The sequence below is a fragment of the Schistocerca piceifrons genome, chromosome 1 (genome assembly GCF_021461385.2).
Source record: "Schistocerca piceifrons isolate TAMUIC-IGC-003096 chromosome 1, iqSchPice1.1, whole genome shotgun sequence".
NCBI lineage: Eukaryota > Metazoa > Arthropoda > Insecta > Orthoptera > Acrididae > Schistocerca > Schistocerca piceifrons.
In genome coordinates this window covers 39,549,919-39,573,750 of record NC_060138.1, presented here as the reverse complement: position 1 = coordinate 39,573,750, position 23,832 = coordinate 39,549,919, and the positions used below count along the sequence as shown (strand labels likewise).

Below are 23,832 nucleotides of genomic sequence, written 5' to 3'. Positions count from 1 at the left end.
TACTTGTTATCGTATGTTTATGCATGTCATAATTATTCTTCTTTCTATCTGTAGTATTTTATCAACTTTTGTTGTATTAGGCCTACTAGTTTCGAATATGCTTTCAGCTGCGTATGTTATTTCTGGTTGAGGAATTGCTTAATGTAGTTTCAATTTTGCAATTACAAATAGGCGTTCTGTACTGGACCGGTATGTTTTAGGTAATGTGATTCACTTTTTTCAGATTTTCGTTCTAGTTTGCCTTGTTGGTTTCATTTCGATTATGCGTTATTTCACCTAAACATTTAAATCGATTAACAATTTTGATTTCCTGTTATATTGTAATTTTGTTTGCAATTGATGGACCAGTTAGCATAATCTGTTTCTTTAAATGATATTCTAAGCCCAGTTTTCTGTTTCATGTAGTGATTTAACATGTCTGGTTTTTTAACATAGTTGACTAGGGGAGAGAGGTCATCAGCGAATCTCAAGCAGTTTACTTACCATTTCTCGCGGTTCTTTTTCTTATGCTGAGTAATCCTTGTATCATTCGCTCATTATATATTCCAGTGAACAGTTGAACAGTAGTGGTCATCTTGCCTTAAGCCTGTTCGAATGGGAATGGTTCACAAATTATTCTACTAAACGTTTTTCAATTTTGTGTTGGAGTAACGTCTTCTATTTTAATTACTGCCACCAAGTGATGGCTTTTGCAATCGTCATCCGTTCTTTCAGTTATAAATTAATATAAATAATACTGAAATGTGGTAGTGGTACATACTATATTTATCATAATATTCATAATATATTAAATGTTGGGAAAGAGATCCTTTAGGTTAGAATTCACTGTATTGATATAAACATTTATTTACAAGGAAAGCTGGCTGCAGGTGGAAGAGGTTTGCTTCATAATGTTTCAAACTGAGGTAGCTTGTTAAATCATATCTGCCCATTACTGTAGGGTTACTTTTAATTTTGTCGTCTGCATGATGTAGTTATCATTACTCCTGGTGTTGTCATGGCGTATCACTGCACTTATTTATTTACATTTTTTGCGTGTAGACCATCAAGCTGACGTCTTTCGTAAACGTCATACATAGGTTGAGCATATTACTATAGATAGAACTTACATATAGTAATGGTATATGCATTTGTCCCAGTATTCCAATTACATTACGTCTGACAAGTAGATTAGAATTCACTGAGTGAATATCAACATTTATTTAATAAGGTTTTTAACTTCCGTAGGAACAGCTATGGTTCACAAGTTTTCAAAGCTTGTGGCAGCTTGTTGAACCACATTTGCCCATTAATATGAGGACTATTGTCAGATACTTTTTATTTTGTCCTCTGCCTGAAATACTGAGCTTAAATCTAGTATCATAATTATGCGTATCACTGCACTTAAGTTTCTTTTTACAATCCAGAAAAAGATAAGTTTATACAAATACAAGGAATATACAGTGAGATATTTGTTGGACAAGGGTTTCATGACAGGACTCTCTGGACTTCAGTCCATCCATTAACCTAATGGCTCTTTCTATAACACTAACATTCTATTCAGGTGCGGGTCTGCCACACAATCCAATAATTCAATACCATAATTAAGAAATGGATAATGTTCCATAGTACACAATTTTTAGTGTTTGGATGGGCACTATTTTTGCCAACTGGTTCGTAAGATACAGGCTACTGCTGGTTTTCTCACACACAGAAGTAATGTGGTTTGCCCAGCGGAGATTTTCGTCGAGGTGAACAGATTTAATGTTACCTATTTCTGCTGATGGAATACGACAAATATTGTTTATTTCAACGTTATGAGAACCAGTTACTTTAAATGTCAGTAGCAGAGATTTTTTGAGGTTGGTGTTCAGGCCCTGATGTAGAAAATAGGCGGTTACTTCCATCACACGCTTAGTTGAAACTATGTAATGTATCGAAGACTTGAAACTTCCTGGAAGATTAAAACTGTGTGCCCGACAGAGACTCGAACCTTTGCCTTTCGCGGGCAAGTGCTCTACCATCTGACCTACCGAAGCACGACTCACGGCCGGTACTCACAGCTTTACTTCCCCCCCCTGCGGGTCCTGGGTAAGAAGAGGCCCGAGGTATTCCTGCCTGTCGTAAGAGGCGACTAAAAGGAGTACCTCCCCCTCAAGGGGGTAGTTAGCGCCTGCGTCCAGATACGGACGGTTCCACGACCTCTATTTGCGGTCATTTTGCTTTTTCACTTCTCGTTTCTTCCTTCCTTTGGTTGGTTCCTTTCTTCGCTCTTCTGCACCTCACTGTCTTCCTTACTATTTCCTTTGCCTTCTTCTCCTTGCCTTCTTCTCCTTGCCTTCTTCTCCTTGCCTTCTTCTCCTTGCCTTCTTCTCCTTGCCTTCTTCTCCTTGCCTTCTTCTCCTTGCCTTCTTCTCCTTGCCTTCTTCTCCTTGCCTTCTTCTCCTTGCCTTCTTCTCCTTGCCTTCTTCTCCTTGCCTTCTTCTCCTTGCCTTCTTCTCCTTGCCTTCTTCTCCTTGCCTTCTTCTCCTTGCCTTCTTCTCCTTGCCTTCTTCTCCTTGCCTTCTTCTCCTTGCCTTCTTCTCCTTGCCTTCTTCTCCTTGCCTTCTTCTCCTTGCCTTCTTCTCCTTGCCTTCTTCTCCTTGCCTTCTTCTCCTTGCCTTCTTCTCCTTGCCTTCTTCTCCTTGCCTTCTTCTCCTTGCCTTCTTCTCCTTGCCTTCTTCTCCTTGCCTTCTTCTCCTTGCCTTCTTCTCCTTGCCTTCTTCTCCTTGCCTTCTTCTCCTTGCCTTCTTCTCCTTGCCTTCTTCTCCTTGCCTTCTTCTCCTTGCCTTCTTCTCCTTGCCTTCTTCTCCTTGCCTTCTTCTCCTTGCCTTCTTCTCCTTGCCTTCTTCTCCTTGCCTTCTTCTCCTTGCCTTCTTCTCCTTGCCTTCTTCTCCTTGCCTTCTTCTCCTTGCCTTCTTCTCCTTGCCTTCTTCTCCTTGCCTTCTTCTCCTTGCCTTCTTCTCCTTGCCTTCTTCTCCTTGCCTTCTTCTCCTTGCCTTCTTCTCCTTGCCTTCTTCTCCTTGCCTTCTTCTCCTTGCCTTCTTCTCCTTGCCTTCTTCTCCTTGCCTTCTTCTCCTTGCCTTCTTCTCCTTGCCTTCTTCTCCTTGCCTTCTTCTCCTTGCCTTCTTCTCCTTGCCTTCTTCTCCTTGCCTTCTTCTCCTTGCCTTCTTCTCCTTGCCTTCTTCTCCTTGCCTTCTTCTCCTTGCCTTCTTCTCCTTGCCTTCTTCTCCTTGCCTTCTTCTCCTTGCCTTCTTCTCCTTGCCTTCTTCTCCTTGCCTTCTTCTCCTTGCCTTCTTCTCCTTGCCTTCTTCTCCTTGCCTTCTTCTCCTTGCCTTCTTCTCCTTGCCTTCTTCTCCTTGCCTTCTTCTCCTTGCCTTCTTCTCCTTGCCTTCTTCTCCTTGCCTTCTTCTCCTTGCCTTCTTCTCCTTGCCTTCTTCTCCTTGCCTTCTTCTCCTTGCCTTCTTCTCCTTGCCTTCTTCTCCTTGCCTTCTTCTCCTTGCCTTCTTCTCCTTGCCTTCTTCTCCTTGCCTTCTTCTCCTTGCCTTCTTCTCCTTGCCTTCTTCTCCTTGCCTTCTTCTCCTTGCCTTCTTCTCCTTGCCTTCTTCTCCTTGCCTTCTTCTCCTTGCCTTCTTCTCCTTGCCTTCTTCTCCTTGCCTTCTTCTCCTTGCCTTCTTCTCCTTGCCTTCTTCTCCTTGCCTTCTTCTCCTTGCCTTCTTCTCCTTGCCTTCTTCTCCTTGCCTTCTTCTCCTTGCCTTCTTCTCCTTGCCTTCTTCTCCTTGCCTTCTTCTCCTTGCCTTCTTCTCCTTGCCTTCTTCTCCTTGCCTTCTTCTCCTTGCCTTCTTCTCCTTGCCTTCTTCTCCTTGCCTTCTTCTCCTTGCCTTCTTCTCCTTGTCTTCTTCCCCCCAGGGGGTCCACAACTCTTTCGTGGATACGTGCGTGGCGAGCACGGGGCCCCGAGCCATTGCAGCCTTCTTTCTCTCCCGGGCTGCATTTCCTTTCCCTTCCCCTCCTTTCCCCTCCATACCCCTTTCCCCTCGCCCTGTCCTCTCCCTCTATTGGTGTCCTTGCTTATGTTGGCCCCCGCTATCCTCCTGGTTCTGTTGGTTTTACACTCTGGCTTTGTTGCGTAATCATCTCCTCCTTTTGGCATTCCTTGGTCCCCCTCTGGGGTTTGACCTCCATTCCAAAATTTCTCTTCCGTAGTGTGAGCCATTTGGGGAAGAGCACCTTACCTAGTGTCTCCAACGTGTGCCCTCCTAGTATATTCCACCTTTTCTTCTACGTCGTTGTCTGATGCTAGGGTGCATAGCCAGCACGGTAGCCAGCCCGTGTGGTGGGGTCGCTATGTACCCTTTTGGTTGAGCCCCCTGAACACACAGGGATCACACTTCTGATACCTGAGCTGTGACCTCCTCATGCATGCCTTGGAGTGGTTGCTCATCATCCTGGAGCATCGGAACTCCCGGCAATGGCCGCCGTGATAGATGGCCCTTGCTGTGGCTGGGTGGCGCCCGTGAGGAGAGCCCCTGATCGGAGTGGGTGGTATCAGGGCGGACGCTATGCAGATGAAACGCATAAGGGTCCAAACCTCTGGCCGCTCTTCTGCGGCCGTCTCTCTGCGTGGTACTGATTCCTCAAGTGCTGCTTCTCTTGCCCCTTCGGCCTTCCCTTCCGTGGCTACCCCCTGGGTGGAGGGTCAGGCCCGTCGTCTAGGGGCAAAACCTTTCCCCCGTTATCTAGTTTGCACCAGGACTGATGGAGATACTTTCACCAGTGTCAAACCTTTATTCTTTGTGGAACACATTGAAGACAAGTTCGGCGAAGTGGACTCCCTGAGCAAGATGCGGTCGGGTTCGTTACTGATAAAAACTGCTTCGGCTGCCCAATCTGCGGCCCTTCGTGCCTGTACCCATCTTGGCACAATTCCCGTGTCCATTACCCCTCAACAGTCTCTAAATATGGTACAAGGTGTGATTTTTCACAGAGACCTCATCCTTCAAACTGATGAACTTCGGGACAATCTCGGACGGCGGGGTGTTCACTTTGTTCGGCTTGTTCAGAAGGGTCCTAAAGATAATCGTATTGATACTGGTGCCTTTATCCTGGCCTTTGAAGGGGATACCCTTCCTGAGAAAGTTAAGATTATGGTCTATCGCTGTGATGTGAAGCCGTACATCCCACCTCCTATGCGGTGTTTTAAGTGCTTGCGTTTTGGCCACATGTCTTCTCGCTGTACCCAGGACCCTCTCTGTGGTGACTGTGGACGTCCACTCCATGAGGGGAGTCCCTGTGTTCCCCCTCCTGTATGTGTAAATTGTCATGGTAGTCATTCTCCACGTTCAGCAGATTGCCCAGTCTATAAGAAAGAAAAAAAGATACAGGAGTATAAGTCTCTTGATCGTTTAAGCTACACAGAGGCCCGTAAGAAATATGCACGATTGCACCCTGTGTCCATGACATCTAGTTACGCCTTGGTTACATCTTCATCCCTTCCTCCCCCTTCCTTACCCCCGTCCTGGACCCCTCTCCTTCCCCCCTCCCCTGCGGCTCCCACACCTCCTCTGGGCGCCGCTCCCCCTCCCCAGCCGGAGAAGTGTCCCACTCCTTCGGCGTCTGCCGGTCAAGGGCGCCTCTCCCGGGATGCCCCTTCCCGGCACCTTCCAGGTCAAAGGTCTGCTGCAGCGCGGCGACCGCGAGAGCCGCGGTCTATCGGCCCCCAGGTCGCCCGGTCTCTTTCTGTTCCTGATCTTGCTGCAGCTGGCTCCATTATGCCACACAGCCCTCCTCGATCTCAGCCTGAAAAGAACAAGAAACATAAGTCCCGGGACAAAGAGCCTCTGGTGCCACCGGAGGTCCCTTCCCCGGCTTCACAACCGGATTCTGACCTGTCGTTTATGGATGTCGCCCCTTCCTTGTCGGTGACGGGTGGGGACCCGGTGGTATGACTGGATTTAGCGTGTTCAGCCCTCATTTAAACCATCGTTCTGTGGTTCTCCAATGGAATTGTAATGGCTACTATCGTCACCTTCCGGAATTGAAATCCCTTCTTTCGTCCTACTCAGCAGCTTGTGTGGTTCTCCAGGAATCTCATTTTATTGATGCTCACTCACCGACCCTCCGTGGGTTCCGTGTTTTCTGTCGAAATCGGGTCGGACCCTTGCGGGCTTCTGGTGGCGTTTGTACGTTGGTCCGTACAGACATTGCTAGCACGTGGATTCCTCTCCAAACTACATTGGAAGCGGTTGCTGTTAGGGTCCACTTAGACTCTGCAGTCACAGTATGCAATCTTTATCTCCCTCCTGACAGGACTCTTACACCTGCTGCCTTAACCACCCTTCTTCAGCAACTTCCTGCTCTCTTCCTCCTCCTTGGGGATTTTAATGCTCATCATCCTTTGTGGGGCAGTGCCTTTCCATCTAGACGAGGTCTTCTTATAGACCAATTTATTGCAGACCACGACCTGTGCCTTCTTAATGATGGCTCCCCTACTCATTTCAGTGCTGGTCATGGTACCTTTTCTGCCATTGATCTTTCTCTTTCTTCTCCCTCTCTCCTCCCTTCATTACACTGGTCGCCACACGACGACCTTTGTGATAGTGACCATTTCCCGTTGATAATCACGCTCCCTTCCCGCTCCCCGATGGACAGATTACCTCGTTGGTCTTTCCACCGCGCCGATTGGCCTCTATATACTGCACAGGTCGAGTTTTCTCCCTCTTTGTCGGGTTGTATTGATGACGTCCTACGTGACGTGTCTGACGCGATTGTTCGCGCTGCTAACCTTGCTGTCCCGCGCTCATCTGGACAATTTCGTCGTCGGCAAGTCCCGTGGTGGAGTACGGCCATTGCCATTGCCATCCGTGATCGCCGTCGAGCTTTGCAACACTTTAAGAGGCACCCATCTGTAGCCAGCCTTTCTACCTTTAAGCGCCTTCGCGCTAAAGCCCGTTATTCAATCAAACAGAGCAAGCGGATATGTTGGGAACGATTCGTTTCTTCCCTTGGTTCCACTGTCCCTCTGTCACGGGTATGGGCTACACTTCGCTCTCTCCAAGGTTGCCATCGGCAGTCCACCCTCCCAGGCCTTCACCTCCCAGATGGCATTTGTACGGACCCATTAGTTCTCGCAGAACATCTTGCGACCCATTTTGCAGTGGCATCAGCGTCGGCCTCCTATCCAGCTGCTTTCCTTCATCAAAAACAGCAGGCTGAAGCTGTCACTTTATGTTTCACCACTTGTGAGTCAGAATCTTACAACGAACCTTTCACTGAATGGGAATTTCTTTCTGCTCTATCTTCTCATGATACGGCCTCTGGCCCAGATTCCATTCATAACCAGCTGCTTCAACATCTCAGTGCTCCACAACGGCACCATCTTCTTCGGGTGTTTAACCGTATCTGGCTCCAGGGTGACTTCCCTTCTCAGTGGAGGGATAGGATTGTGGTTCCTGTCCTTAAGCCTGGTCAGAACCCCCTATCTGTTGACAGCTATCGGCCAATTAGTTTGACCAATGTTGGTTGTAAGTTACTTGAACGGCTGGTAGCCCGTTGGCTCACTTGGGTCCTCGAATCTCGGGATCTATTGTCCCCTTACCAGTGTGGCTTTGGAGAGGGACGATCTCCAATCGATCATTTGCTTCGCTTGGAATCCGCAGTTCGGCAGGCTTTTTCCCAGCGCCGCCATTTGGTTGCAGTGTTTTTTGACCTTCGCAAGGCCTATGACACGGCCTGGCGCCATCACATCTTACTAACCCTTCATCAGTGGGGTCTTCGGGGCCCACTCCCGATTTTTATCCGCCAGTTCCTGATCCATCGGTCATTCAGAGTTCGAGTTGGTACTGCTTCTAGTTCTCCACGGACCCAGGAGACGGGCATCCCACTGGGTTCTGTCTTGAGTGTCCTTCTTTTCCTCATTGCTATCGATGGACTTGTGGCCTCTGTCGGTCCCTTGGTCGCCCCTGCCCTGTATGTGGATGATTTCTGCATTTGGGTTAGTTCCTCCTCGATGCCATCTGCAGAACGGCAGCTCCAGGTGGCTATACGGCGTGCCTCTGCATGGACCCTCTCACACGGGTTTCAATTCTCTCCTTTAAAATCGCGGGTGGTCCACTTCTGTCGCCATACTACGGTCCACCCTGATCCAGAGCTCTATCTCGCTGCACAAAGATTGCCTGTGGTTCCACAGTTTCGTTTCCTAGGTCTTCTTTTCGACAACAAGCTCACTTGGCTGCCCCATATCAGACTCCTGAAGGTAGGATGTTTCCGTAAACTCAATGTCCTTCGCTTCCTTGCCCACTCCTCCTGGGGTGCGGACCGTTCCCTCCTCCTCCGTCTTTATCGTGCTCTAGTTCTGTCACGTTTGGACTATGGTTGTCAAGTTTATGGTTCAGCTGCTCCTTCCACGCTGCACGTGCTGGATCCGGTCCACCATCGTGGTGTCCGTTTGGCCACCGGTGCCTTCCCTACTAGCCCTGTTGATAGTCTCCTGGTTGAAGCTGGGATCCCCCCCCTTTCTGTTCGGCGGTCCCAGCTTCTGGTGTCTTATGCCCTTACTATCCGTTCTTCTCCCGCTCATCCTTCCTATTCTATCCTATTCCCAGACCATGGACGTCGCCCGCCTGACTCCCGCCCTCGGGCGGGTTTACCGGTTGGGCTGCGCCTTGCGTCTCTTCACCGTGATTTTCGGCTTCCTTCTTTGTCCTGTCTTCCTCGCTCTCTCCGCTCCACCCCTCCTTGGTTAGTTCCTCTGCCTCGAATTCGGATGGATCTCCGCCGCGGTCCGAAAGATTCCATCCCCCCGGTGGTGTTCCGTTCCTTTTTCCGCCAAATTTTATGGGAGTTTCGGGATGCTGTTGTTTTTTACACTGATGGCTCTAAATCTGCTGATCATGTTGGGTATGCCTTCACGTCCTTTGTTGCAACGGAAAATCATCTACTGCCACCCTCATGTGGGGTGTTTACTGCAGAATTGATGGCAATTTCCCGGGCCCTTACCTTTATTAAACAATCCCAACACAACCGCGTTTTGTTATGTACGGACTCGATGAGTGGCCTTCTTGCTATTGACCGGTGTTTTTCGCGCCATCCATTGGTCTCTGCCATCCATGACCATCTCGCTGATCTTCACCGTGCTGCTTGTTCCATTGACTTCCTATGGGTCCCGGGCCATGTGGGTGTCCCGGGTAATGAGCTCGCTGATCGTTTGGCTGGGGGAGCAGTTACTTACCCCCCGTTTTCTGTAACCCCTCCTGCAGCGGATTTACGGCTTCACATCAAATCCCACTTTGCACAGTCATGGGCCAATTCTTGGGAGGCTACTCCACTGTCTAATAAACTTCGTGCCATTAAGGTGAATCCAGGCACATGGCGTTCTTCCTTTAGCCTCTCTCGCAAGGACTCGACCACACTGTGTCGTCTCCGCATTGGCCATACCATGCTGACCCATGGTTTCCTTTTGCGTGATGAGCCACCCCCGCTATGTGGTTGTGGAGCCTTCCAGTCAGTGGCCCACATTTTGGTTGAATGCCCCCTTCTTTTGGCTCTGCGTGCTAAGTACAGACTCCCCCACACTTTACCTTTGATGTTGGCTGACGATTCCCGGATGGTCTCTCTGGTTCTAGGTTTCCTCCGGGAGAGTGGTTTTTATTCTCAGTTTTAAAGTTTTTAATCTCCCTCTGGTGTTGGGGCAGGGCGGTGAGTGTTTGGGTGTCTCCCACTGTAGGCAGTGTTCAGAGATTCCCGATTCACCTCCCTGACCGGAATCCTCTTTTCTTTCCCTTTTACTCTGTTTTTACCCCTTCTTTTTAAGGCTTGGTTAGTTTTTCTATTCCCATACGTACTTTCTGCATTATAGCAGTTGTACCTTTTAAGTCACAGGTGGTCTTGCCTATGCTGTTTCAGCATAGTGTTGGGTTCGTTCTCTTGCCAACTTCAATCATTTGTTTTTACTAATGACAACGTGACTGCCCTTTTACGTTTCCCCTTTATCCGTTTTATTTTTCTGACTATACTGAGATGCCTCGTTAGCAGAATGGAGTCTATTTGAAACAAGGGACTGATGACCTTGCTGTTTGGTCCCTTTAACCTCAAACAACCAACCAACCAACCATCCTTGCCTTCTTCTCCTTGCCTTCTTCTTCTCCTTGCCTTCTCCTCCTTGCCTTCTCCTCCTCCTTGCCTTCTCCTCCTCCTTGCCTTCTTCTCCTCCTTGCCTTCTTCTCCTCCTTGCCTTCTTCTCCTCCTTGCCTTCTTCTCCTCCTTGCCTTCTTCTCCTCCTTGCCTTCTTCTCCTCCTTGCCTTCTTCTCCTCCTTGCCTTCTTCTCCTCCTTGCCTTCTTCTCCTCCTTGCCTTCTTCTCCTCCTTGCCTTCTTCTCCTCCTTGCCTTCTTCTCCTCCTTGCCTTCTTCTCCTCCTTGCCTTCTTCTCCTCCTTGCCTTCTTCTCCTCCTTGCCTTCTTCTCCTCCTTGCCTTCTTCTCCTCCTTGCCTTCTTCTCCTCCTTGCCTTCTTCTCCTCCTTGCCTTCTTCTCCTCCTTGCCTTCTTCTCCTCCTTGCCTTCTTCTCCTCCTTGCCTTCTTCTCCTCCTTGCCTTCTTCTCCTCCTTGCCTTCTTCTCCTCCTTGCCTTCTTCTCCTCCTTGCCTTCTTCTTCTCCTTGCCTTCTTCTTCTCCTTGCCTTCTTCTCCTTGCCTTCTTCTCCTTGCCTTCTTCTCCTTGCCTTCTTCTCCTTGCCTTCTTCTCCTTGCCTTCTTCTCCTTGCCTTCTTCTCCTTGCCTTCTTCTCCTTGCCTTCTTCTCCTTGCCTTCTTCTCCTTGCCCTCTCTGGTCTCCGCCTCGGCGTTTGAGACAGTCTGTCCTCTCTCTCCCTCTCCCCCCCTGCGGGTCCGTGGTAAGAATATATCCGAGGTATTCCTGCCTGTCGTAAGAGGCGACTAAAAGGAGTTTCAACCGTTTCGGCCTTCCATGTAATGGTCCCCCTTGGGGTTTGACCTCCATTTTTCAAAATTTTACAGAAGTACGAGCCTTTTGGGGAAGGACACCTTACATGGTGTACCACTGGTCCTAAGTGCACTAAGATCTTGGCACTCAGCATTGCACCGGCGTTGTCACCATACCCATTATTCCTCAAATTGGGCCTAAACGCCTGATGGGTTGTCCAAGTTACGCCCATAGTGCATCTCCATCTGCACCAGCGATCATGATGGACTTTCCATGGCACCAGAAATCCAGCACTGTAGCCAGCCCGTTGTGGTGGGGTCGTCATGTACCCTCTAGGTTGTAGCCCCCTGACAACACAGGGATCGTACTGCCGATACCTGAGCTGCACCCTCCCCACGTCGTCCAAGGAGTAGATGCCCGTCTCCTTGGGGCATCAGGACTCCCGGCAATGGTCATCCTGCCAGGTGGCCCTTGCTGCAGCTGGGTGGCGCCCATGGGGAGAGCCCCTGGTCGGAGAGGGTGGTATCGGGGCGGACGTTTCGCAGATGAAACGTCAACATGTATCAGGTCGCTCTGCGGCCGAGTCTTTCAAAGGAAAAGGTACCGTTTCTAGTTCTGGTTCTCCTGCCCTTTACCCCTTCGCCACTCCATGGGAGGAGGGACAGGCCCGCCGGCTTGGGGCGAAGTATTTCCCCCGCTATTTGGTCTGTTCTCGAACCGATGGGGGGACGTTCGCCACCTCCAAGCCCATGTTCTTTGTTCAGCACATTGAGGACGTCTTCGGGGAAATCGAGGCTCTCAGTAAAATGCGTTCGGGGTCCGTTCTTATAAAGACCACCTCCGCCACACAGTCGGCAGTGCTCCAGGCGTGCGACAGACTAGGGGACATCCCAATGTCCATTGTCCCGCATGTGGCACTGAATAGGACGCATGGGGTTATTTTTCAACGGGATCTCCTGCTGCAATCTGATGAGCTCAAGGCCAACCTGGAGCGCCGAGGCGTGCATTTCGTCCGGCGAGTCCAGCGCGGCCCCAAAGACCGTCCTATCGACACCGGGGCCTTTATCCTCGCCTTCGAGGGGGCCGTTCTCCCAGAGAAGGTAAAGGTGATGTGCTACCGGTGTGACGTGCGACCTTACGTCCCGCCTCCTATGCGCTGTTTTAGGTGTTTGCGCTTTGGGCACATGTCATCACGGTGTGAGGTTGAGCCCCTTTGTGGCGATTGTGGACGTCCTCTTCGTGAGGAACATACATGCACCCCACCACCTCGGTGCGTTAATTGTCCTGGCGTCCACTCGCCCAGATCCTCAGACTGCCCCGCATATCAGGAGAAGAAGAAGATACAAGAAATCAAAACATTGGATCGGCTCTCTTATACTGAGGCCCAGAAGAAGTACGACCGCCTCCATCCCATGCCATTGACCACCTCATTTGCCTCAGTAGTGTCCACTCCTTCCGCGGTATCCTCACCCCTATCCTGTCCCCCCTCCGCCTCCTCCGCCCATCAGGGGGCTCTGCCTCCCCTCCCAAATCCCTCCCTTCCAAATCCTCCTCCCCCGTGGCCCCCACCCCCTCTGCCCCAGGGGCCACCCTTCCTCCTCCTCCTCCTCCCCCCCCACGCCACCTGAGAAGCGATCCTCTTCTCAGGCGTCCATCGGGGAAACGTTCTGGACCCCAGCTTCCGAGGTCCGGCGTTCCAAAACGGACCCCGCGCGTGAGGACCTTCTTCGGATCCAGCCCACCATCCCTGTGCCTCCTCGGCCTTCCTAGAAGGCCTCCAAGAAGTAGTCTCTATCCCCCTCTCCACCTCGACGCGTTTCGTCTGACGCTTCATCCGTGAGTCGCTGCTCCCGGCTGTCCTCAGTTTCGCTGGGACGCTCTGCTGCCAGGCGCTCCGCCAGCCTTTCGTCGGCAAAAGATGTGGCCCGTCCTACACAACCAGGGACAGCGGCCGCAGCTGGCGATGAGTCGATGGAACCGGATCCGCCTCCCGTCGGTTGTAGCGTTGTTCCCTCGCAACCTGGCCCTCTGTGGCCGTCGAGGTGACCAGCTCTTCCCTCGTCTCGTTCCCCCAACTTTTTGACTAGCGATGGCGTTGTTTCATTGGAACATAAGAGGTATTCGATCTAATCGGGAGGAATTACAACTGCTCCTCCACCTGCACTGTCCGCTCGTTCTTGGTCTCCAGGAAACGAAGTTGCGCCCGACTGACTGTATTGCCTTTACCCACTATACCTCGGAGCGGTATGACCTCACCACTGTGGACGGTATCCCAGCTCATGGTGGGGTCATGTTGCTCGTTCGGGACGATGGTTATTACCATCCCATCCCATTGACCACCCCACTCCAAGCAATAGCTGTCAGCATTACTCTTTCTGCTTGTACCTTTTCAGTTTGTACCATCTACACTCCACCATCATCTGCTGTTAGTCGGGCTGACATGATGCACCTGATCGTTCAGCTTCCCCCGCCGTTTTTATTGTTTGGCGACTTCAATGCCCATCATCCCCTTTGGGGCTCTCCTGCGTCCTGTCCAAGAGGCTCACTCTTGGCGGATGTCTTCAACCATCTCAATCTTGTCTGCCTCAATACCGGCGCCCCGACTTTCCTTTCGGACTCCACTCATACCTACTCCCACTTGGACCTCTCGATCTGTTCTACCACTCTTGCCCGTCGGTTTGAGTGGTATGTCCTTTCTGACACACATTCGAGCGACCACTTCCCCTGTGTCGTTCGTCTCCTGCACCACACCCCATCCCCACGTCCTTCGAGCTGGAACATACTGAAAGCTGACTGGGGACTGTACTCCTCCCTGGCGACCTTTCCTGACCACGATTTTCCCAGTTGTGACAGTCAGGTCGAATACCTCACGGCTGTTATCACCAATGCTGCCAAACGTCCCATTCCTCGTACTACTTCTTCACGTCGCGTTTCCGTCCCCTGGCGGAACGAGGCTAGTAGGGACGCTATCCGTGCTCGACGACGTGCTTCACGCACCTTTCGCCGCCATCCTACGTTGGCGAATTGTATAGAATACAAACGACTCCGAGCACAATGCCGTAGAATCATCAAAGACAGCAAAAAAGCTTGTTGGGCCTCTTTTACCAGCTCCTTTAAAAGTTTCACTCCCTCTTCTGTCGTTTGGGGTAGCGTGCGCCGGCTGTCGGGCATTAAGGCCCACTCCTCGGTACCTGGCCTGACCTCAGGTAATGAGGTCCTTGTTGATCCTGTGGCTGTCTCCAACGCCTTTGGCAGCTTTTTCGTGGAGGTTTCAAGCTCCGCCCATTACCATCCTGCCTTCCTTCCCAGGAAAGAGGCAGAAGAGGCTCGGCGACCTTCCTTCCACTCGCTGAATCTGGAAACTTATAATGCCCCCTTTACTATGCGGGAACTCGAACGTGCGCTTGCACTATCTAGGTCCTCTGCTCCGGGGCCAGATGCCATTCACGTTCTGATGCTGGCACACCTTTCTCCAGCGGGCAAAAGCTTCCTTCTTCATACCTACAATCGCGTCTGGATCGAAGATCAAGTCCCCATGCGTTGGCGTGACGCCGTTTTTGTTCCTATACCCAAACCCGGGAAGGATAGACACCTTCCTTCTAGTTACCGCCCCATTTCTCTTACAAGCTGTGTCTGTAAGGTGAAGGAGCGCATGGTTAATGCTCGGTTAGTCTGGATTCTTGAATCTCGATGACTACTTCCTAATGTCCAATGCGGCTTTCGTCGCCGCCGCTCCGCTGTTGACCACCTTGTGACCTTGTCTACATTCATCATGAACAACTTTTTGCGAAGGCGCCAAACGGTAGCCGTGTTCTTCGACTTTGAGAAGGCTTATGATACCTCTTGGAGAGGAGGTATCCTCCGCACTATGCACAGGTGGGGCCTACGCGGTCGCCTGCCCCATTTTATTGATTCCTTTTTAACGGATCGAGAGTTTTGGGTACGTGTGGGTTCCGTATTGTCAGACGTCTTCCTCCAGGAAAACGGAGTGCCTTAGGGCTCCGTCTTGAGCGTAGCCCTTTTTGCCATAGCGATCAATCCAATTATGGATTGCATTCCACCAACTGTCTCAGGCTCTCTCTTTGTCGATGACTTCACGATCTACTGCAGTGCCCAGAGAACATGCTACCTGGAGCGCTGTTTTCAGCATTGTCTAGACAGCCTCTACTCATGGAGCGTGGCAAATGGCTTCCGGTTCTCTGAAGAGAAGACAGTTTGTATCAACTTTTGGCGATATAAAGCGTTCCTTCCGCCATCCTTACATCTCGGTCCCGTTGTTCTCCCATTCGTGGACACAACTAAGTTTCTAGGGCTCACGTTGGACAGGAAACTGTGTTGGTCTCCACATGTCTCTTATTTGGCGGCCCGTTGTACACGTTCCCTTAATGTCCTAAGAGCTCTTAGCGGTTCATCTTGGGGAGCGGATCGCACTGTCCTGCTTCGCTTGTATCGGTCCATAGTCCGCTCGAAGCTGGATTATGGGAGCTTCGTCTACTCGTCCGCTTGGCCATCCCTCTTACGCCGGCTCAACTCAATCCACCATCGGGGGATACGTCTTGCGACCGGAGCCTTCTACACTAGTCCTGTGGAGAGTCTTTATGCTGAAGCTGCCGAGTTACTATTGACCTACCGGCGCGACGTACTGCTGTGTCGGTATGCCTGGCTGCTGTTGTCTATGCCCGACCACCCCTCTTACAAGTCCTTCTTCGCTGATTCTCTCGACCGTCAGTACGGGTTGTATGTGTCTGCCCTGCTGCCCCCCGGAGTCCGCTTCCGTCGCCTGCTTCGACAATTGGATTTTGCCCTCGCTACCACCTTCGGAGAGGGTGAGAGCCCGACACCACCTTGGCTCCAGGCTCCGGTTCCTACTTATCTCGACCTCAGCTCACTCCCGAAGGAGGGTACTCCGGCTGCAGTGTATTGCCCACGGTTTGTCGAACTTCGTGCTCGACTTGCCGGTCACACCTTTATTTACACCGATGGCTCCAAAACTGATGATGGTGTCGGCTGTGCCTTTGTCGTCGGGGCCGCCACCTTTAAATACCGGCTCCTCGACCAATGTTCCAGCTTTACGGCCGAGCTTTTTGCTCTCCATCAGGCTGTTCAGTATGCCCGCCGCCACCGCCATTCAACGTATGTACTCTGCTCTGACTCCCTCAGTGCTCTTCATAGCCTTGGAGCTCCCTATCCGGTCCATCCCTTGATTCAACGGATACAGCAGTCCTTCCATTCTTTCGCTAATAATGGGGGTTCTGTCAGCTTTCTGTGGGTTCCCGGACATGTAGGAGTGCCTGGGAATAAGGCTGCGGATGCTGCAGCCAAGGCTGCAGTCCTCCTGCCTCGGCCAGCCTCCCATTGTGTCCCGTCATCTGACGTTCGTGGGGATGTATGTAAGAGGATTGTGTCGTTGCGGTGGTATGCTTGGTCATCCCTCCAAGGAAACAAGCTCCGGGCAGTACAACCGCGCCCAACTGCTTGGACAACATCCTCCCGACCATCTCGGCGCGAGGAGGTCCTTCTGACCACGTTGCGGATTGGACATTGCCGGTTTAGCCACCGCTACCTGCTCTCCGGTGATCCAGCCCCGCAGTGCCCTTGTGGTCAGGCATTAACTGTGCGCCATGTTTTATTGTCGTGTCCCCGCTTTAGACAATCTCGTGTTATCCTGTCCCTGCCATCTACTTTACCGGATGTTTTAGCTGATGACGCTCGAGCAGCTGCTCATATTCTGCGATTTATAACTTTAACTGCCTTGTCCAAAGACATTTAACCTTTTTACTTATTTTATCTGCATCTTTGTCAGGTAATTCATGTGTCCCCCCATCCCCTTGAGTTTTAGCAGATTCCATTTGCTCTAACACCAGTGACTGGGAGCTAATGACCTCAGCAGTTGAGCGCCCTTAAACCCTACAAAAAAAAAAAAATAATTCTCCCTCTCTCCTTTTTCCTTCGTCCCTGTGCATGCCTGAAGGCAGACCCATGCGTTCGCATGCGTAGCCGGTAACGGGGTAACCGGTAATTCCCCACCCTGGGTAGACCCCCCAGGGGATCCACAACTCTTTTGTGGATACATGCGTAGCGAGCACGGGGCCCCGAGCTAATGTGGCCTTCCTTCCTTTCCGGGCTGCATACCTTCCCTTTCCGCATCCTTCGCCATCCCCTGTCTTCACTCCCCCCTCACCTCTGGCTCTTTCCATCACTTTCTCCCCCTCTGGGAGTATGGTTTGCGCCTACGTCCGGAGACAGACGCTTGTAAATGTACCGCATTCTTCTTCTTCCTTGCTTGTATGTATTCTTCCTTCCTTTGCCCTTCTCCTTTCCTTACCTCTTCTCTTTACCCTTTTCTCCGCTGCGGCGTTTGAGACCCCCTCTTCTTTCCTTTCCCTTTCTCTTTCTTCCTCCCTGTGCATGTCTGAAGGCCGACCCACGCACTTCCATGCGTAGCCGGTGACGGGGTAACGCGTAATTCCCCGCCACGGGTAGACAGGTAGGACACGTACGTACCCCCTGGTAAAGGCCAGGCCCAGGGAGGGGTGATTACCCGAGCTGATACCTTCCGAAAGTGCCGGTTGGTCCCTCCGTCCGTTTGTCGGGAGGTGTGACCTGAGGTGTGAACAATCACCTAAGGCGGGTGTGCCCTCGGTGAGGGCCCCCACAAGGGAGGAGCGCGCCATCGGAGACGCCGGTAATCATGGGGGATTCTTCCGCAATGGTTTCCTCACCTTCCACTATGTCTGCTCACAAACGTAAGTTCACTGAGTCTCAGCCACAGACGGTTCTTCCATCGTTGCCACAGTTCCTTGTTGTTTCTCGGTCTGACGAAGGTCACGACTTTTCCACGGTCAACCCTTTCATTATTCAGAAAGGTGTCGACGCAATTGCGGGTCCTGTAAAGTCTTGTTCCAGATTACGAAATGGTACCCTGTTGTTAGAAACACACAGTGCCCTCCAGGCTCAAAAATTGCTGCGTACTTCTCTGCTCCACACCTTCCCTGTCCGGGTGGAACCGCACCGTACCTTAAATTCCTCGCGTGGAGTCGTTTATACACGCTCCCTCGATGGATTGTCTGACGAAGAAATTCAGCACTACCTGTCTGACCAGGGCGTCACCGCTGTTCATCGGGTTATGAAAAGGGTTGACTCGAACATCATTCCAACCCGCACTGTCTTCTTGACATTTGACAAAGTTCAACTCCCATCAAAAATCAAAGCAGGCTATGAGAATTTCCGTTCGCCCTTATGTCCCAAACCCTACGCGTTGCTATCGATGTCAGCGGTTCAATCACACCAGCCAGTCCTGTTCCAATCCGGCCAAATGTGTTACGTGTGGCAAGGATGCCCATGAGGGTGCTTGTCCACCTCCATCCCCACACTGCATCAACTGTATGGGTGACCACGCTGCTTCCTCTCGAGATTGCCCCGTTTTTAAGGATGAAAAGCTCATCCAGGAAATAAGAGTGAAGGAAAAGGTGTCGACCTTTGCTGCTCGAAAGTTACTCGCCAGTCGACAGCCCACAGTGCCTCAGAAAGGAAAATACAGCACTGTCCTTGCTTCTCCTCGGCCAACAAAGGAGGCGGCCACGCAGACTTGCGACCTCACATTTAGTACCACGGTCGTCAGATCGGCCAGCGCAAAGATCGCCCGTTCAACCTCACCACTTTCGCCTGCCCACTCTATGGCTCACCCTTCGTCAGATTCTGCTAAATCTCGAGCCCAAAAGTCAGACGCCAAGTCTTCGAAAAAAGAGCATTCTCGTGAAGAGTTTTTACGTACTGCAACTTCACAACCATCGGTTCCTCCTTCATCTAAACATCATACCTCCAAGAAGGCTACGAAGAAACACAGTTCCTCTCCTTCTCCGCCAAGGCGGGTCCCAACTACAGCACCACCTGGCGGAAATCGCCCTCGGCCATCTTCCGTGTCGCCGAGGCGCACTGCTGGTGGCCGGTCAACTGGCCGATCGTTGATGGCAGGAGCGGCTCCTGACCAACCTATGGATCAGGATCTTCTGCCTTCGACTGAATGCCATTCCATGCTGTCGGTCGCAAGCTCTGAGCAGTCGTTGAGTTGACAGCACCCTTGGTCACGTTTCTCCATTTTCTGTTCACCCTATGTCCATTATCCACTGGAATATCCGCGGCATTCGCGCCAATCGGGATGAATTGTCGATCCTCTTACGATCCTACTCGCCGGTCATCTTCTGTCTTCAGGAAACAAAGCTGCGTCCCCATGACCGCTTTGTTCTCCCTCATTTTCAGTCCGTCCAATATGACCTCCCCTCTGTTGAAGGCACTCCAGCCCATGGAGGACACCTGATTCTGCTCCATGATACTCTCCATTATCACCCAATCCATTTAAACACTTCCTTCCAAGCAGTCGCTGTCCGTCTTTCCCTTTCTGGATACACGTTCTCTCTTTGTACGGTATACATTCCATCGTCCACACCACTGGCACGAGCTGATCTCCTTCATCTTCTTGATCAGCTTCCACCCCCCTATTTGCTGGTTGGGGACTTCAATGCCCACCACCCGCTTTGGGGATCTCCACATCCTTGTCCACGTGGCTCACTATTGCTAGACGTCTTCCACCAAGCGGATCTAGTCTGCCTCAACACTGGGGTCCCCACGTTTTTGTCTGCCTCCACGGCAAATTTATCTCATTTGGACCTTGCGGTCGGTACTGTTCCGCTAGCCCGGCGCTTCGAATGGTTCGCCCTTGATGATACACACTCGAGTGACCACTTTCCATGTGTCCTTCGACTGCAGCCTCAACTGCCATATCTGCGCTCGCGACGCTGGAAGTTTGCCCAAGCCGATTGGACACTTTTTTCGTCTCTAGCGACATTCGATGACCGTCGCTTTCCCAGCGTCGACGATGAGGTCACACATTTTACCAACGTTATTCTCACAGCTGCGGAACGTTCAATACCACGCACCTCCGAATTGCCCCGGCGCCCCCCAGTTCCTTGGTGGAACGAGGCATGCCGTGACGCAATACGTGAGCGGCGACGTGCTCTTCGCATTTTCCGTCACCATCCAACTTTGGCCAACTGTATCCGATATAAGCAGCTCCGTGCACGATGCCGTCGCGTCATCCGCGATAGCAAGAAGGCAAGCTGGCAATTCTTTATTAGCTCATTTAACACCTTCACTCCCTCCTCGGAAGTTTGGAGTCGGCTTCGACGGTTCTCAGGCGCGCCTAGTTTCTCCCCGGTCTCTGGGCTCACTGTCGCGCATGGTACCTTAGTGGACCCCGTTGCAATTTCTAACTCATTGGGTCAGCACTTTGCTGAGATTTCGAGCTCTTCAAATTACCCGCCAGCGTTTCTCCCGAAGAAACGTGCAGCGGAAGTGCGACATCTTGCTTTCTCCTCTCAAAATCGCGAAAGCTACAATACTGTTTTCTCCATGCGCGAACTCCAACATGCACTCTCTTCTTCTCGCTCCTCCGCCCCAGGACCGGATGGTATCCATGTCCAAATGTTGCTGCATTTATCAACCCATAGCCTGCGCTACCTCCTTCGCCTTTATAATCGAATTTGGACCGACAGTACCTTTCCCAGGCGATGGCGGGAAGCTATTGTCGTTCCCGTTCCGAAACCTGGAAAGGACAAACATCTCCCCTCCAGCTATCGCCCCATTTCTCTCACGAGTAGTGTCTGTAAGGTTTTGGAGCGTATGGTGAATTACCGTTTAGCTTGGTGGCTGGAATCCCGCAGTCTTTTAACACCAGCCCAATGCGGATTCCGACAACATCGTTCTGCCGTTGACCATCTTGTTGCTCTCTCCACTTACATCATGAACAATTTCCTCCGGAAACGCCAAACGGTAGCAATATTTTTTGATCTGGAGAGAGCATACGATACCTGTTGGAGGACAGGCATCCTCCGCACACTGTTCTCTTGGGGCTTTCGAAGCCGGCTGCCCCTTTTTCTTCGCGAATTTATGGCAGAGCGCACATTTAGGGTGCGGGTGAACACTACTCTATCCCGTATTTTCTCCCAAGAAAACGGGGTACCCCAGGGCTCCGTGCTGAGTGTTGTACTGTTTGCCATTGCCATTAATCCAATTATGGATTGTCTCCTTCCTGATGTCTCGGGCTCCCTCTTTGTGGACGATTTTGCGATCTACTACAGCTCTCAACGGACCAGCCTTCTTGAAAGACGTCTTCAAGTATGTCTCGATCGCCTCCACTCGTGGAGCATCGAAACCGGCTTCCGTTTCTCACCCAGTAAGACCGTTTGTGTTAATTTTTGGCGACGTAAGGAGTTTCTTCCGCCCTCCTTACATCTAGGTCCTGTCAACCTTCCGTTCTCCGACGTCGCTAAATTCTTGGGTCTTATGTTTGACAGAAAACTGTGCTGGTCCTCCCACGTTTCCTATCTTTCGGCTCGCTGTCTGCGTTCCCTTAACACCCTCCGTGTCCTGAATGGCACCTCTTGGGGAGCGGACCGAGTGGTCCTTCTCCGCCTCTATCGCGCCTTAGTGCGCTCGAAATTGGGTTATGGAAGCATAGTCTACTCCTCTGCTCGGCCGTCTATTCTTCGGCGTCTCGACTCTATCCACCACCGAGGATTAGGTTTAGTGTCTGGAGCTTTTTACACCAGCCCTGTGGAAAGCCTTTATGCTGAGACTGCTGAACCTCCGCTATCCAATCGGCGGGCAGTCCTTCTGAGTCGTTATGCTAGCCATTTGTCTTCCATGCCTGCTAATCCAGCCCATGACCTTTTTTTCGACGCCTCCCTTGATGTCGGGTATGCAGGCCGCTCCTCCTCCTCCCTACTACCCCCGGGAGTCCGCTTCCGTCAACTGCTCCATTCTCTTTCCTTCCGCTTTCCTAAAACCTTCTTGACAACTTGGGGTACAGCACCGCCTTGGCTCCGTCCCCGGATCGACTTGCTCAGAGACCTATGTCAATTTCCCAAGGATGGTACCCCTACACTTGTTTACCGTCGGGCATTTGCTGCTCTATGTGCACAAATGACGGAAGCCACATTTATTTACACCGATGGCTCGAAAACATCGTTAGGTGTAGGGAGTGCCTATATTGTTGGCGACACCCCAAATCACTTTCGGCTTCCCGACCAGTGTTCGGTTTATACTGCGGAGCTTTACGCTATTCTCCAGGCTGTCCACTACATCCGCCGCCATCAGCGGATACAGTACGTAATCTGCTCAGATTCTCTCAGCTCTCTCCTAAGTCTCCAAGCTCTTTACCCTGTGCACCCTCTGGTCCACCGGATTCAGGACTGTCTGCGCTTGCTCCGCCTGGGGGGCGTCTCAGTGGCGTTCCTCTGGCTCCCAGGACACGCTGGTATCTGTGGAAATGAGGCGGCCGATATAGCGGCCAAGGCTGCAGTCTCTCTTCCTCGGCCAGCTATTCAGTCTCTTCCGTTTACCGATCTACGGAGCGGTTTATGTCGCCAAGTTGCTCATTTATGGCATGCGCATTGGTCAACACTTCCCCATAATAAATTGCGGGAAGTGAAAGCCCTTCCTTGCGCATGGACCTCTTCCTCCCGATCGCGTCGTCGGGAGGAGGTAATTTTAGCTAGACTCCGGATAGGGCACTGACTTTTTAGTCATCGACATCTTTTAAGCGGTGATCCTCCCCCACTCTGTCCCCACTGCTCTCAGCCGTGGACGGTCAGACACCTTTTAATTGAATGCCCCTATTTTAATCCGTTACGCTCCCTTCTACAGCTATCGCCTGATCTATCGTCGATTTTAGCAGATGACACGCGCTCAGCTGACCGCGTTCTACAGTTTATTAGTGACAGTGAAATGACGTCAGTCATTTGAAGCCTTTTTTTTTGGGGACAACCAACCCCTTTCTATAGTGGATTTTTAAGCATTTCTTCTGCCTTTAGTTTCTCAAATTTTATGACTTTGTTCCCATTGCTGCTGATTTTAAATTTCGTTTTTTTCCTGTTTTCTACGTCACGGGCTGGGCGCTAATGACCATAGAAGTTTTGCGCCCTAAAACCACAAACAAAAAAACCCTGGGTAGACATGTAAGGCACGCACGTACCCCCTGGTAAAGGCCAGGCCCAGGGATGGGTGATTGCCTGAGCTGATACCTTCTGACCATGCCGATTGGTCCCTCCGTCTGTTCCTCGGGAGGTGTGACCTGAGGTGTAAACTTTCACCTAAGGTGGGAGTGCCCTCTGAGAGGGTCCCTATAAGGAAGGAGCACGCCATCGGAGACGCTGGCAATCATGGGGATTCCTCCACAATGGATTTCTCTTCTTCTCTCTCGACTTGTGCCTAAAAACGGAAACTTGCCCAGCCACCAGTGACAAAAGTACTACCACCTGCCCCACAGTTCCTAGTCGTTTCTCGATCTGAGGACGGAAAGGATTTTTCCTCCGTTAACCTTTTCGTTATCCAGAAGGGCGTAGATGCCATAGCCGGATCTGTCAAATCTTGTACCAGGTTGCGTAACGGTACATTATTACTAGAAACTGAGAGCGCCTTTCAGGCACAAAAACTGCTTCGGGCCACACTCCTGTACTCGTTCCCTGTCTGGGTGGAGGCTCACCGATCTTTGAATTCGTCTCGTGGTGTAGTCTATACAAGCTCCCTCGACGGATTGACTGACGAGGAGATTCAATCTTTCCTCGCTGAGCAGGGCGTGACGGCTGTCCATAGGGTCATGAAAAAGGTCAACAATGACCTTGTACCGACCCGGACACTTTTCTTGACCTTCGATAGTGTTCAGCTGCCATCGCGCATCAAGGCAGGCTACGAGGTTATTTCTGTTCGCCCCTATGTCCCGACACCTACGCGCTGCTACCAGTGTCAGCGTTTCAATCACACTCGACAGTCTTGTTCCAATGCGGCTAAATGTGTCACTTGTGGCAGGGATGCCCATGAGGG

The 23,832-nt window shown here is 51.4% G+C and overlaps 1 protein-coding gene across 1 annotated transcript in view; it reads right to left on the bottom strand.

Annotated features, from left to right (window-relative positions):
* Positions 1-2,276: 2,276 nt before the first annotated feature.
* Positions 2,277-23,832, bottom strand: part of LOC124775328 (axoneme-associated protein mst101(2)-like) — a 45,399-nt gene continuing 23,843 nt past the window's right edge. Inside the window, exons 2-3 of the mRNA XM_047250196.1 lie at positions 10,124-10,890; positions 2,277-3,940 (exon numbers count right to left, since the gene is read on the bottom strand). Of these exons, the coding sequence (XP_047106152.1) occupies positions 2,277-3,940; positions 10,124-10,890 (2,431 nt within the window). The remainder of the gene's footprint in view (positions 3,941-10,123; positions 10,891-23,832) is intronic.